General features: G+C 40.6%; 1 protein-coding gene across 1 annotated transcript in view; it reads right to left on the bottom strand.

Moving 5' to 3' along the window:
- EP300 (E1A binding protein p300) overlaps window positions 1–15732 on the bottom strand; it is a 119503-nt gene that overhangs the window by 62987 nt on the left and 40784 nt on the right. Inside the window, exons 3-6 of the mRNA XM_024200411.3 lie at window positions 12322–12498; window positions 7485–7746; window positions 5400–5513; window positions 3868–4104 (exon numbers count right to left, since the gene is read on the bottom strand). Coding sequence (XP_024056179.2) covers window positions 3868–4104; window positions 5400–5513; window positions 7485–7746; window positions 12322–12498 — 790 coding nt within the window. The remainder of the gene's footprint in view (window positions 1–3867; window positions 4105–5399; window positions 5514–7484; window positions 7747–12321; window positions 12499–15732) is intronic.

Below are 15732 nucleotides of genomic sequence, written 5' to 3' on the forward strand. Positions count from 1 at the left end.
ATCTGGCCAACTCTCTTCACCCTTTTTCTCTTTCCAAAACTAGCTCCACGGATGGTTATTCATATTTAGGGCACAGAACTGTTGATTCAGACTGGCTTTGTTCTTTTTATCTTCTTAAATTGTTTTCTTTTCCTCTCCCCTTTATTGCATAGCTGGAGTTAGCCACCATCTTGTTTGCTATTTTAGCCACACTCCCTCCACTAATTTATACAGTGTGTTGTGTGTCATAATCCCAGGACTAAACTCTGCTATTCAGATAAACTACAATTCCATGGACAATTCATCTGGTGATAATGGCAGATCTAAGACAGGAGAGAGTTACAAGACACAAACTGCCATACCAAAGAAAGCCATGGTCCATCTACACTGGTATACTGTTTGACAAGAGCTAGTGCTGTCAGAGGAAAGGTTCCTCCTCTTCTAATCAGTTAAAAGTTTCTGTAATAGTGGAATACTACAGCATGGAAAAAAGGACATTTCTTTCTAATCTCAGATGGTGATCAGCCCTGAAGCCTGAAGGTTGTAATTTTTCTAACATTTAGTTGCAGATACCAGTTTTAATCACTTGTGTAATGCTATTTTGATCTGTCTCAATGTTCCTTCACTAGAGAGTTCCACATATGGGATTATGTGGGGAAAATCAAGGAAGTGAGGAAGCCTGCAATAAAAGAGAATCATCAGTGATCCTGCTGATTTAAGGAAATTTTAAAGATTCCCAGCCCTGGCAGCTTTATTTTCCACTGTAAAGTTATTCCTGTGCTATGTCTTTGACCCACAGAAGTCTCTTCACACAATGAAAATTTCTTCTTGGTTTTATTGTTGTTGCCTTTAACTTCACCCTTTATCCATAACAGAACAGAAAGGCATTTGGTTAACAGGAGTGCCCACTGGGCATTCTGTAGTCAGTCTATTTTTATTTACTGCCATCATTTCTCTTATCCTCTCCAAGTAAAAAGCAAGTTCTTTAAATTTCTCAATTCCTCACCTGCCATCACTCATACCAAGGCATGAATTTGTTAGCCTTCTAAAGACCCATTCTATTTCTACTATTTCTCTGACAAAACTGAGCACAGCATTTGAGGGGAGGTCAAACCTATCTGACAAATCTACATGAACATCAGTATTTACCTCAATGAGTGGCTAAGTCAGAAAAAAAATCCATGTTAACTTGCAAAGCTATTCAGAAGGCATGTCGGGTTGCTCGTAAGTTATGGCTGGGAGAGGAAAGAATACCAGAAACTGACAATCCCTGATTTGAGAAGCTAATAAGTATCTAAAGAAGGATGACATTCACAAAGGACTACATAAAGTTGGAGTCCCAAGTCCAATCAGGCTCCCATCATAGAGCTGGCTCTTTAAAAATGATGCTATTACTATGAATGGTGTATTCCTACAAATTTGGGTGTGCTTGAGAGGGACACAGGTGAACAAATGAATGACAACTGGTTTGAAGATGATTCAATGGGCCAATTTCTCAAGAAAACCTTTGAAATCGTACCTCTTGACACCACCAAGGGAGGAGATTTTCAGAAGTTTACCATTTTACCCATCAAGCACAATCTAGATAAGAATTACTTCCCCCTCTTGATCAGCTCCAAACTGGCTAGTCTTCATAAATGCTATTCTTTACAGACTGTGGCAGAATATCTAGACAACAGCAAAAATCATTGACAAGTATTCAAGATACTAGTGGAGGTGGGGAAGAGAGGAGTTTCATCTTCATGATGTACAAAGGTTTGGAAGTTTAAGGTTTTATGGTTGGTTGTTTTACTTCAAAATATTTTGGTTTGTTGGAGGATTTTTTTTCTCTTTTAGAATCGGAAAACTGAAGAAAGTCATAGCTCTCATCTAAAGGGGTTGTGGTACTCAAAACTTCCACAAGGAGCTTTCCTTCCAAAAGTCTGATAGGAATCAGAGTCAAACAGGTACTCTAAAATGATGAGTTTTATTGTCTGGCTAAAAATCTCTTCCTCTCTTAACTGCTCAGGTTTCAGTTTCTTGTAGGATAACATGAGACTAGTCATTCAGGCTTGATTCTTCCAGCATAATAGCCAAAACTGAAAAAAAGGGGACACTCTTGCAGGCTACCTTCAAAGTCAAGTAAAGTATCCATCAGCCATCTGCAAACTACAGCAGCATTTTGCATTTATAGAAACAAGCATGAGAGAAAAAGGTTTGTTCTGATGAAGCTATATTGTATATCAACAGCAAGGCCAAGCATGAGAATAAGAGCAGACCAAGGTTGAGGAAAATCAATACTCTAATTCAGGGCAGAACTGTGTCCTTTGGTGTTATCTACAGTCTTCATATTCAGAGATGACAATAGCACAGATTCACTAAAATGAAGAGAATTTGAGGATAAAAGGAGCCACACTCTGAGGTAGTGAAGTCTAATTTCTCTCCACTAACCCAATAATAAAGAACAACATGAATCTCAACAGGCTCTCCAGAAACTTCAGAGAGCAACTGTCCTTGGAAACAGGATTTAGCTCTAGCACACATTTCTCCTATGACTAAAGAATAGGAAAATATTCTCCAGAAAATAGTCTAGAGACACGAGGAAAGCCATATCAATCAGAATGGGTTGGGAAGCGCTTGATATCCACCAATTGAACCTAAATGCACCACATAGGTTACTTCACAGAAAACAATTAATAAAATTCTGCTTATTCTGGGCTTTTCACCTGGGTAAAGACAGCCAAAGAATGGCTATGCTAATCTCAAAGCATCCATTTAACTTGCATTAGATTTTGTTTGGTTAAATGAGGTTACTCAAATGCACCATCTTTATTTGCCAAGAGTAGTCACACTGGAGTGGTATGGAATATTTTACTTTTGTGCATTTGCACTTACTGCAAGCATGAATGTGTATGGACTGCTACAGGGCCACATGAGAATCTCATCTCAGTGTGTCACATTTAAAAGGTTTTATTCTGAAGTGTTTTAAAGATACACAGCTATGTATTTTTTTAAAGTTGTAAATGAAAGCACTCTGAGTTTGGGGCAACTGGAGGGAGGAGCCACAGGGGAGAAGAGGGAGACGAGTTGGGGAGCCATTACCTTTTTCCCTGGGCTTGAAGAGTTACTGTTAACTTCTGGGACGAGGGAACATTCCACCTCTTCTCTTCCCAGAAGGGAGTCTCAGGAGAAAGCTCATCTCACTCTAGGGTCCCCTGCTTTCCCTCTCCTTTCCTACTCTTCTGGGCTGGTCTCTTCCTATTACCCCTTCCCATTATACTGGGGCAGGCCTTTCTGGTAGCAATCACAAACTTATGTTATTTTGTCTTGTTTTATAATGAAAATAAGATCACAGAAGAATTTTAAAATACTGAACTTAAAATTGCTGAAAATGTATTTTAAGCAGTAACCCCAATTTTTTTTTTTCCCCAGTTCAGTTTCGGTTCAGGAGGTAGGACAAAATTATGGTTCAGGTTTAGTTCTGGTTCAAGTAAAAATACTGGTTCAAACTGGTTCTCTGGTTCCAGTTTGACTCCTTGAGTAGTTCAGATACCAGGTAAGACCTTTAAGTACTCTTTGGTGGTTCTAAAATAAGCATAGAGACAGAGAATGTTTCTAAGCATCTAAACAATGAGTTGAGGACAGCAATTCCCTATTTAGCTCTTTCAAATTTTTAAGCAAACACTACAAAACAAATGACAATGCTGTAAAATGCTTCAATCCGCATGTGATCATGAAGTCATACCTGCATTCCAGTATTGTGCAAGGTGTGAATGTACACAAAGCAGTTTGGAAACAAAAATACTTAAGGAAATCTTGAAGCATTTTCATAACATGAAGCATGCATTAGACAAAGCACAGAAGATAGCTGTATACAGTTTATATTTTAACACTTGAGTGTCAACTTACTCATGGGATTCATAGGGCGCAGACCCTGGGGTGACTGCCCTTGCTGCTGATTCTTCACTTGAGCCTGGGATTGCGTCTGCATCTGGTTCCCTTGATAGGTCAGTCCAAGGGCTGCATACGCCCTCTCAATGGAGCTAGGGTCAATCTGACTGGTAGTGTTTATAGAGGGCGTAGTCTGTTGCCCTACCCCTACAGAGCCAGTATTTGCAAGTCCTGCGGCAGCTCCCACCAGTAATGCTGGAAAAGACAGATACCATATTAACAATAATGTCAGAAACTGAGACCAAAGAAAAAGGTAAAAGTGCACAAAAATTTCAGTGGTTGGTATGACCAAAATCTACCCTTACAAGAGCAGTTACATGAGCACCCTGGTCAAGAGTCCACAATGAGAAGTTTGAGGAATTTTATCCTACCACAATGTACTACTTTCACTATGAACTGGGAACAGTAAATGTACACTATTATTAAATGTATAGGACATGTCAGTTTGCTTTAAACAGTTTAAAGCTCAAGCAGCACATAATCAGATGTTAAAGGCCTGAGGAGCAGAGTCCTTCAGATTGGTCATGGAGTTGTTTATTTCTCTCTCTTGATATATAGTTTTCAGAATAGAGTTAAACAGCCTGGAGGACCAGTTGTGAGAAAAGCACAAAGTAGCAAGGAGAATGGTTTGGGGTTTTTTTCCTGGAGGGAATACTGGGAAACAGAAGCATCGGGATATTTAGACAGGAACAACAAGGGAGAGTCTGGCAGCAAGAAAAATTTCGGGCAAGTAACACTAGGAGAAGGATGGGGGAGCATGCTGGGACATAATGCAGAAGCTGCCAGGGTAAAAAGAAAAGAGTTTATGTAGGATATTCTTCACATGGCAGAGAAGTGTCAGCTTAGAATGGGAAGAAGAGGGGCTGGTCAGGTGAGAGGTAGGAATTACTTTCATTCAACCTTAGCTGAAAGTCAGAAGAGTATGTGGTAAACCCTACAAATCTTTTGCTCTAACTACACATATAGTGTGCTGTTATCAGGGCATTTATAAACCAAAAATTTTAAGAATTCCAAAATTGGACTTTGAATTCAAGTAGTATATAACCTGGCATAAATGTAACTACTATCATTTAATACTTTCATATTGATCTGAGCAGGCAAAAGTTCTTAGAACACACCACTTTTTAATCTTTAATGTGCAAACCCCAGTTTCACACTTTTGACAAGGATGAAAGTGGACATACCCAACATTTCTTCTCTCAGAACTACCAGCTCTTAGGCCCAGCATCATGCTGGCCTCCTCTGTCCAGCTAAAAAGAGCTAAATTAAGCGATCTAAGGGGTCTTTCAACATTATATTGGGTACTGACTAGAGAAAGGGGGGATATCCTTCCAAAGCAACATGAAAATCCTTATCCTCACGTTAGTTCCTGGATGACACGGCAGCTCTGCTCTGATCCATACTCTTAGGAGCTTACAATAACAAAGATCTAACAATAAACATGACATTTTATGGTTAATCTAGTATGCAAAAGACCACATGAGGCTTACATTGTTGGTTTCTTTTGTCCCCAGCATTTTTGAGAGGCAAACACACAGGACAGTCATGTCTTGTACAATTCTTCCAGTGCGAGATGATTTGTCGTGAAGATGCACAGTGTGCCACTTGGGAAGGGAAGAGGAACAAAAACATTTTAAAAAGATAATTCTAAATTTTCAGTTCTCCACATGCTTCTCTCTCATGCGCGCACACATGCAGGCGCACACGGGAACCATCAAGTCATGGCTCTATGAAGTATAATAGCACAAAATATCTTAATCAGAGATGACAGATTTATTAAGACATCTGGTCTAACCTCTTATCATCAGGGCAGGATTTAGAGTATTTTCTTAGCAGAAGATAATAATCAAGAGGTCTTACAGTTCAGTTTTTTTGTTAAACCAAAGTTAAGGTCTTTTCCATTAGGTTTATATATGCCACCCTGCTCTCCTTACTCATTTTTGCTTTTAAATTTGAATTTAGTGCAGGTGAGAATTTCCAGAATAGCAAACGGAAATCTAAGCAAACTTACGCACACACGCACCCATCCATACCAAGTGCTCTTAGCCAAACTGACCCATGCTTCACCTAAAGGAACCAGTTTTTGGGGCAGAGGGGATTTTTCATGTTTGCTTGCTGTCCTTGTCAGCATCCCCAAATGAGGTACAGGTGTCAGAAGAGTGTGCACTTGCCCACTAGCCACTACAAACTGTTTGATGCTGTCTCTTTTCCATCAACTAATTGTACAAAAGCCAATGAATAGCCAGAAATATGCAACAACTGTCACTATTTCAACTTTCTCCCAGGTTAATACAGACCAGAGACAAGAGGCTTCAGTGCCATTAAACCAATCCCAAATCATCCATTTTCCTAGGTGTTAATTTATACTTTCAGTGAGAAAAAAATTCAAGAGTGTTTGCCTAAGACTTACTGCAGAACTTAAGCTGAACTGTGTAGAACTGTAAGTAAGTTAAAACAAGACTACAAAGTATCCACAAAACGTGGGTTCCATTTTGACTCATTATTAACTACAACATGAAAGACAACAGCTCCACTGCCAAAAAGGGCATATAAAAAAAGTGTACTCCTTGATGGCTTATGTTTATATAGCCCGCTTTCTTCCTGAGACATCCCAAAGTGTTTTACAGATTGCATACACAGGGATCACTCTGCCACCACTGAAATACAGATGTCTAAGTTGACTAAGGCAGTTCACCAGCAAATAGAAATCCTACAAACAAACAGTCACAAGAGACAAGTAAAGAACACTGAATCTAGCTAAAACTGCAGGAAGAATTTTAGGTCAGACAATAGTTATCCATACTGGAAGCTGGGCAGAACACGGAGACCAATACCTTTACTCTCTAGGAAACTACCATTGGAGGTCTTTTAATAAAAGAAGTGGTCAGAACCTCAATTTTTATTAGTCATCCTAAATACGGTACACTTCCAGCACCAGTCTCCAAACACGCATATGAGGCATTAGATGCTTAATGACTCAATATATAGCCCACTCCCCTCTGAACCCCCAACACCAGCTACTGCAGCACTCTGATTTCCCTTGGCAGTTTCCAAACCAAGTACTGTCAAAGTTGACCCTCTACCATGTGAGATCTGACAATATCATGGCCAGAGGTCAAATGGCCGCAGGCCATTGTTAACAGATACTGCAGTTACAGTAAAACCTGCCTTAGAGACCATCTCTGAAGAGAGACCACTTGTCACAAGTGGCTTCTTGCCGAGGCCATGGAACACCACTGCTCTCTGGTGTGCAAACCTTTGAAAAGAGACCTCTTAGAAGCAACTACTTTTGCTACCTCTCACGAGTGATCACTCTTGGTAGGTTTTACTGTATTTCAGAATGGGGGTAAAACTTGAGTGGCTATGCCTCTGCATCACAAAAGGTGCTTAACCCTTTCTTTTCTTAGCATGCAGATTCCGTGATCATGGAGGCATCCTGTTGTCAAAACCCTTTTATAAGCTAAATTCCCCAGTATCTATAAGTGAGAAAAATTCTGCATTGTGTCCTTCATGGAGTCCTGTCCAATCCTATATTTATTCTTGTAAGCACACTCAAATGCTCACTCTCTACTTACCCTGGCAGGATTTGCCAGCCTGGCAGTGTGTCATGTGGTTGAGGACATTCTTCATGGTACGGCAATGAGGAAGGTTGCATTGTCGCACCTCACCATTTGCCTGTTCCCGCCGCTGGCACTTGTGAGCATGTAAGAGGAGAACAAGCTGCTGCTGAATGAGTTTGCGTTTTTCTGGGTCTGCTGTAGGTGCACCTGACCCCATTCCCTGGGGAGCAGCTGGCACCATCCCAGCTTGCTGAACTTGAGGAGCCTGCTGCTGGCCCTTGAGGGAAGTGATGGAGACAAACACAAATTAAAATAGAGTCCCTTTTTAAAAAGGGTCAATTCTCTGATTAGCTAGGATTATACACAAAATCACATCTGCTAAAACAGATCATGAATACAATTTTGCATTGAGAACTATACCTTCCACTTACCTTTAACCACTGATTACCAGAATTAAATATTTATTAACACTGTGGCAAGCTGGTATTGAAACTTGTTGCTGACAACAGTACTTTCAGCCTTTTTCCTCCTCCCTCACCCCCGTTTCCTTTTTTTCTACCTTCTCTATATGAATTGATTAAGGCCACTTCAATTCACACTCCTTTCAGATTGACTTGTGAGGCCACACTATTTAAAGTCTCATTAAATAGGACTAGATCTAAACTTCATTTTTAAAACATAAGAAAGAGCTGTGGGTGCAGCTGTTTAAATGCAAGATAAATCTAACGGAGAGAACTCCTGTAGCACTTGTACCATTATTTAAAGAGGTACTAACCAAAAAAGTCCTCCACCTTTGAAAGCAACAGTCGAATTGGAGAGGAGATGGTTGGGAAATTGCCTGGTCACAAAGATTTCATGCAGGCATACAGAACACAAAGCTTTTATCTGTTCTCTACCAGAGATGCCACACAACTTCCAGGTAATGCACAGTATAATTAGCCTAGATTGTGTTGTTCCAGTTAGTATTACCTTCAAATGACCTGTGATGAGTTTTGAGGGGCTCGGGGCTGCTCTTTGTGCCTTTTCAATGTGAAAACCTGAGGCTTCTGATGGACTGTCCACTTCTAATTAATTTGATAGAATTTCTGACGAGGACTGAATATTTTCTGGGATCTTCTGAGATTCACTGTCTGATCTTGTCCCCATGCTTTCTTTAGTTGCTTTGAATAGCATTATCAACATCCTCCTTCCGCAAAAGGAGGAGAGCCAGGTTAAGGGCACCATTAAGTCTTAATGCTCAAGTGCTGCCATTTACTGGCTTGTTTGTAACCTTTCCTTTTTAGGGAGGAGAACTGGGAAGGCGGTGTTTGTTTGGTTCTAGGTGCACCTGGATGCATAAGACATCTTAAGCAGGTTTGAGTCTGAACTGAAGCTTTCTGAAGATGAGATTGTTCATGACTCTGACTAGCACAACTTCCTGATGTTTTGACATTTGGGTTACATGGCTATAGTGGTCATGCTGGACCTTTCCAAGGATTCTGTAAGTACAAGAGGTTGCTTCAGAAACTATGTCTACAGGGCTGTGAATGGAACTACCCTCTGGATGTATGAGTAAAGGATTGGAATTACTTAGTGATGAACAACTGTTCTTCAGAATAGCCTGAAATGCAGTGTTCAGGACTTTATCCTATTTCATCCATACTCAATGTATACATAAGGCTTCTTACCGAGATCACCTCTAAACATGAGGTGGAGTATCATGAGTATGCCAAACAATCACATGTATTTCGACCCTTGGATCCTGTTTGATCAATATCTGCTTTGGAGATGTGCTTGGTCAATACTGATATCCAAAGCCATTAATGCTATCTCCTCCTCAACCTCTGAAGACTGAAAGTTTGATACTAGATAGTGGTAGTCAGTACAAGGATATCCCCTTCTTTGGTGCCTCCCGTTCTCCTCCCCATCTTCTGAGGGGATATGTTAAATAGAATGATGCTAGAACTCTGGCATTATATTGGACATTCTTTCCAGGGAAAACTATCAGATATAGTACAAAAGTGTTTTTCTACTAAATTTGTACCAGCCACACTTTGACTTATCCTGTAACAACTTTTGTAACAGCAATGCATTCCCAAGACAAAAAGTTTAGTGACTATAATTTTCTCCTAGTAGGACTTTTAGCAGGGCTCTTCACTTACAGACTGCAGCAACACTGTTGCTTAAGGAATAAGCCCTGCCTGCCTGTTAGTGACAAACTGATTAAGATAGTCCTGTTGGTTTTTAGAGTTCTGAAAGACTGTAGGACCTCATATTATTTATAATACTGTAGTGCCAAGCAGCCTTAATCATGGACCAGGACACCCTAAGGACCCTTTTCTGGTTGCTTATTTTGACAGGTAACCAATCTCATACCAAGAGTTCCATCATCACACTTTTGCTGTTGTGGTACACTATTCAGGGGTGGCCAACCTGTGGCTCTGGAGCCACATGCAGCTCTTCAGAAGTTAATATGCGGATCCTTGTATAGGCATCGACTCCGGGGCTGGAGCTACACGCACCAACTTTCCAACGTGCCAGGGGGTGCTCACTACTCAACCCCTGGCTCTGCCACAGGCCCAACCCCCACTCCACCCCTTCCTGCCCCCGCACCCCGAGCCTGTAGTGCCCTTGCTCTCCCTCCCCCCTGCCTCCTGCATGCCACAAACAGCTGATCGGGAGGTGCGGGGAGGGAGAGGGAGGTGCTGATCGGTGGGGCTGCCGGTGGGTGGGAGGTGCTAGGAGCGGGGTGGGGGAGCTGATGGGGGGCTGCTGACGTATTACTGTGGCTCTTTAGCAATGTACATTGGTAAATTCTGGCTCCTTCTCAGGCTCAGGTTGGCCGCCCATGCGCTATATCACTGAGACATCCACTCCATTCACCCTTCCCGTTTTTCAAAAGAATCAGCAGACACTCCTTCCAGAACTTTTTTCAGTAATTTCAGTCCCTGTATGGGATTCTCCCTTTCCTGTTTTTTAATGGCAAGATTTTTTTATTGCATTGGATTTAAGTTGTTGTGTAGCACCCCTAGGGCCTCTGCATGAACACTGTATAAATAAGATCAATGAAAACTAAATTCAGAGTGCTTTAATATCCTCAATTTAATTCTAGAAAGCTAGTTCGAAGTGGCTTTTGGATCACAAACATCTGCTAAAACGAAAGCCTAGCTTCTGATGCTTAAGAGGAAGGAGAAATCTCTTTTCTTTTTAAGGATGAACCTATTAGAAACAAGTATGTTCATAATAGTAAGAAAAAGGTGTTTATTAGGGCTGTCAATTAATTGCAGTTAACTCATGCGATTAACTCAAAAAATTAATCGCGATTTTTTTATCGCACTGTTAAACAATAGAATACCAATTGAAATTTATTAAATATTTTGGATGTTTTTCTACATTTTCAAATATTGAATTCAATTACAACACAGAATGCAAAGTGTACAGTGCTTACTTTATATTTCTGATTACAAATATTTGCACTGTAAAAAACAAAATAGTATTTTTCAATTCACCTCATACAAGTACAGTAGTGCAATCTCTATCATGAAAGTGTAACTTACAAATGTAGATTTTTATTTATTTTTTTAAAGGTAACTGCACTCAAAAACAAAACAATGTAAAACTTTGGAGCCTACAAGTCCACTTACTCCTACTTCTTGTTCAGCCAATCACTAAGACAAACAAGTTTGTTTACATTTACGTGAGATACTGCTGCCTGCTTCTTATTTACAATGTAACCTGAAAGTGAGAACAGGCGTTCACATGGCACTTTTGTAGCCGGTGCTGCAAGGTATTTACGTGCCAGATATGCTAAACGTTTGTATGCCCCTTCATGTTTCGGCCACCATTCCAGAGGACACGCTTACATGCTGATGATGCGCGTTAAAAACACAATGCATTAATTAAATTTGTGACTGAACTCCTTGGGGTAGAACTGTATGTCTCCTGCTCTGTTTTACCCGCATTCTGCCATATATTTCATGTTATATCAGGCCTGGATGATGACCCAGTACATGTTCGTTTTAAGAACACTCCGACAGCAGATTTGACAAAAACGCAAAGAAGGTACCAACGTGAGATTTCTAAAAATAGCTACAGCACTAGACCCAAGGTTTAAGAATCTGAAGTGCCATCTAAAATCTGAGAGGGACAAGGTGTGGAGCATGATTTCAGAAGTCTTAAAAAAGCAACACTCCGATGCGGAAACTACAGAACCCGAACCACCAAAAAAGAAAATCAACCTTCTGCTGGTGGCATCTGACTCAGATGATGAAAATGAGCATGCATCTGTCCACTGTGCTTTGGATCGTTATTGAGCAGAACCCATCATCAACATGGGACGCACGTCCTCTGGAATGGTGGTTGAAACATGAAGGGACATATGAATCTTTAGCACATGTGGCATGTAAATATCTTGCAATGCCAGCTACAACAGTGCCATATGAATGCCTGTATTTACTTTCAGGTGACATTATAAACAAGAAGCGCGCAGCATTACCTCCTGCAAATTGTAACCAAATTTGTTTGTCTGAGAGATTGGTTGAAGTAGGAATGAGTGGACTTGTAGGCGTTAAGTTTTAAATTGTTTTATTTTTGAATGCAGGTTTTTTTGTACATAATTCTACATTTGTAAGTTCAACTTTCATGATAAAGAGATTGCACTACGGTACCACTCACTCTCTTCCTCCTTTCCCGGCTCTATCTTTCATAGACAGAGCTAGATCCTCCTCCATGCATACCCATGACACAAGGGGACAAAGAGAATGCACACGGTATTTGACAGCTATAAAATCCAAGAGTACCACAAGCAGAATATTGCAAGAAGCCCATATTTGATCTGCTACCATTTGAAAGTGGAATCTATAATTCTACCTACCATGTTCGGCATTCCTGCCCCGGGAACTGGCTTCTTGTCCATTGGAAACTGGGGTAAGCTGTTTGGTAGCCCAGTCTTATTCTGCATCTGGGGACCAAGTCCACTGGCTCCAATCTGCTGCCCAGTGTTCTGGCTGTACGGTGAGCCATAAGGACTGGGATTGCTCATCATTCCCATCTAGGAATTAAGAAGAAATTTAAAAAGTTATACTAGGTTTAGTTAGGAAGATGTGTTTCCATTTAATTTTACTTAGCTTACTATTTCATACAGCATACTACAAGAGGAGACTAGCTGGCACATCAAGAGCCAGGAACCAAAAGTAGTCTGCTACATGAGGCCCTAACACATGCTGCCCGTTCCTCCTCCAAACCACTTTATGTACCTCCATACCCTTATCATAGCAAGACTAACACACTGATTAGGCTGTCTTCTTTAAGAGTTCCACAGAACTAGTTGACACCTATGCTAGTCTGGTTAGAACTGTTGCAATATTTTCATTGTAAAGCATTTAGTTACTCAAGGTTATCTTTCCTTTTATTATTCCTTACTATGGCGTTCATCACTATATAGTAGTAGAGCACTTTACAAATGACGACTGTATCCTTGCATCATCAGTGTGTGGTAAAAAAGCATCCACATTTTACAGATGGAGAACTCAGGCATAGTAGAGAGCTTAGATGATTTGCGTATGGTCATACAAGTAGACAGTAGGAGAGGCAGGAACAGACCCAGACACCTCAAGTTCCAGTACAGTGCCTTAACCACAACATCGTTCCCAGTTAGAAGTTAATCAAACACGGCCTCACTCCACTCTGACATAACTGAGCTAGTCACAGTCATTTTTACAGAGCAGTTTGTGTTCTATCACTGTTTTCCAGACCATATTCTCTCCTCACCCCCAGAACAATGTTATGAAATACACACACACACACACACCAGTCTATAGCAGGTTTGGCTAGCAGAGTTCTTGGAAAAGAAAACCTGTCCTGGAAACATTGCTAGAGGCTTGCTAGCAATAACCATGTTATATCCAGTTGTAGCTAGCACTGTTGTGAGCCCAGTGAAGAGAAGGACAAAAGTTTAAACTTACTAAGATCTCATCTATAGTGAAGGGTTGTCTACTCAGACTTAGTGAGTGGCAAGCATAGGTGCCCACAGTAGCCTCCTATGCGAACCCTGCTACCACACACTAGAAGCTCTATAATGCGCTTTGATATACTGCTATCAGTATATCAAAGTACACTAAGGAACTTTTAGTGCATGGTAGCAGGGTCCATACCACCAGCTAGTGCATGGCAGGCTAGTATGCTGTAGATTTACACCCTGGCTTGCTATGCACCAAGTCTCCATGTAGACTAGCCCTTTGTTTGCTCCAATTACAGAAATCAGTGGTCAACCACCTGCATAGATGCATCAGTGCAAGCGATACCACCACTATTTTCATCAATGGAGCTTAACCCAAATAACTCCTACTCATCTGTTAAAACTTCCAGCCCCAGTCCCCTGCACACCAAACACCTTCTACAATACAATTGTGTACTTTCAATACAAAACCAAGAGGCAGTATAAAATTTCATTAAATATCATAGACACACAGGAAATGCCATACTGAATCAGACCTGTGATCCAGGTAGTCCAGTACCCTGTATGAAAGTAGCCAGTCCCAGATGTTTGAGAGGAAGGTGTAGCATGGTACCCTGCAGGCAGTATGAAGTTATGAAATCTGCCTATAGGACATTTCCTCCTACCCTGCATGGAAATTTATATCCTTTTCAAAGCAATTTTTCTGGGTTTTAAAGTCCTTACTCTACCATCACTATGGATTCTCTTGTTATATATCTATCACTGTAGCAGATGCATTACTCATTTATATATTTAATTCAGTCAAATCCTCTGTTTTTAGCGCATCAGAAAGATGCCAGAGAATTTCCAATCTGCTGCACTAGGTGTGCCTCAGTATCCAGGACACCTGCCTCAGAATTTAGGTCAACATTCCCACGAAGTATAGAGGACATTGTGTCCCCCCGCCCTTTCCCTTCCTCCACCCCCTCCAATTTCTTTCCCTATACTGTGTTATTCCCCAATATTCCATTCCTCCTTTGGTTTCCTCCTATCCCCACAAATCTCTTATACTTCTCTTTTCTTCTAGCCTTAGTCTCATCTATATGGATGGGTTCAGCTCTTGGAGACCTCCATTCCAGTCTGTTCCTCAAAACCCTGCAGTTAATCAAATCCTTTTGTAGGACATTCATCTAGCTCCACTTTTAAATTTTAACACACCCTGTTTCCTATATATCTGATTTTTTGCATGGACAAACAATTTAAGCCTGAATTTCCTCAGCTTTTCTATAACTGGTACTGGCTTCACACTTCCTCTAACCTTGGTTCATTCTAACACGGTTCATCCTTGTAACTCCAAGCATCCATCTTACCATTTTCGTTTTTTAAAATCTCACTTTTCTCAGACAATTTGGAAATGTTTTCTAGGAATGTAACATCAGGAAGACTAAAAATACAATAAAGGTCAGCATAAAAAGTTCTCACCATTATCCAGGTGAGATGTTAACATCCTTCCATCCCATAGCACTTGGGAAAGAGGATACCGAAATATTTATCAGAATACTATTATTCTGGACATCTATTTGGAAACTCCATTTTATATACTGGCCTCTGATTAGCAGGTATTTAGTCAATTTAAAGCCACTCAATCTCTTTTGGCTGTTCTGTTTCCCCACTCAATAAAAGAGCTTATTGGCAGCTGTGATAGGTTTGTGTCTCCTTCATTACCATTCGCCTAGGCTGTTCTTGGGTCCTCTTCCTAGAGTGAATAACTGAAGTGGCTGCTTCTACTGTTCAGAAGTTTCTCATGCTGCAGAGTGAAAGCGACCTGTTTCTCAACTTAATTACTGCCCTGAGATTACCTGTGCTTATCTAAAGGCTTCTTTTCTTCAAGTAATAGCTTTCAATGATCCATTACAGTGGTTCTTCAGCCAGTATGCAATCTCTAGGTCAGAACCAGACTTGTCCATTACTGGCAGAAGGGGAGTGACTCTCTTACTGAAAAGCCTGCCACTTGAGAACTTCTACCAGGCAAGATAAGTTCACCAAACTGAGAAAAGCCAACCTTTTAATACAAAAACCTCACACTAGTTAATAGTTTCACCTACTGCCGTGCATGGGATGGATCTTTAAAAATAATGGAATAAAAACTGGTATTCATTCTAAGCAGGAGTGATCCTCTGTCTAGATACAGTGATATTACCTGAAAGATATTTCTAGGTAAGCAATTAAATTTTTCCTATTCACTCAATTAACACCCAAAGATCCCATCAGCTGAGGAATGGATGTTTACTTTGTAGAATTTGGTGAAATATTGATGAATGCGGCTATAATGCACTTGATAAGCATATG

The sequence above is a fragment of the Terrapene carolina genome, unplaced genomic scaffold (genome assembly GCF_002925995.2).
Source record: "Terrapene carolina triunguis isolate 2854851 unplaced genomic scaffold, T_m_triunguis-2.0 Scaffold247, whole genome shotgun sequence".
Taxonomy (NCBI): Eukaryota; Metazoa; Chordata; order Testudines; family Emydidae; genus Terrapene; species Terrapene triunguis.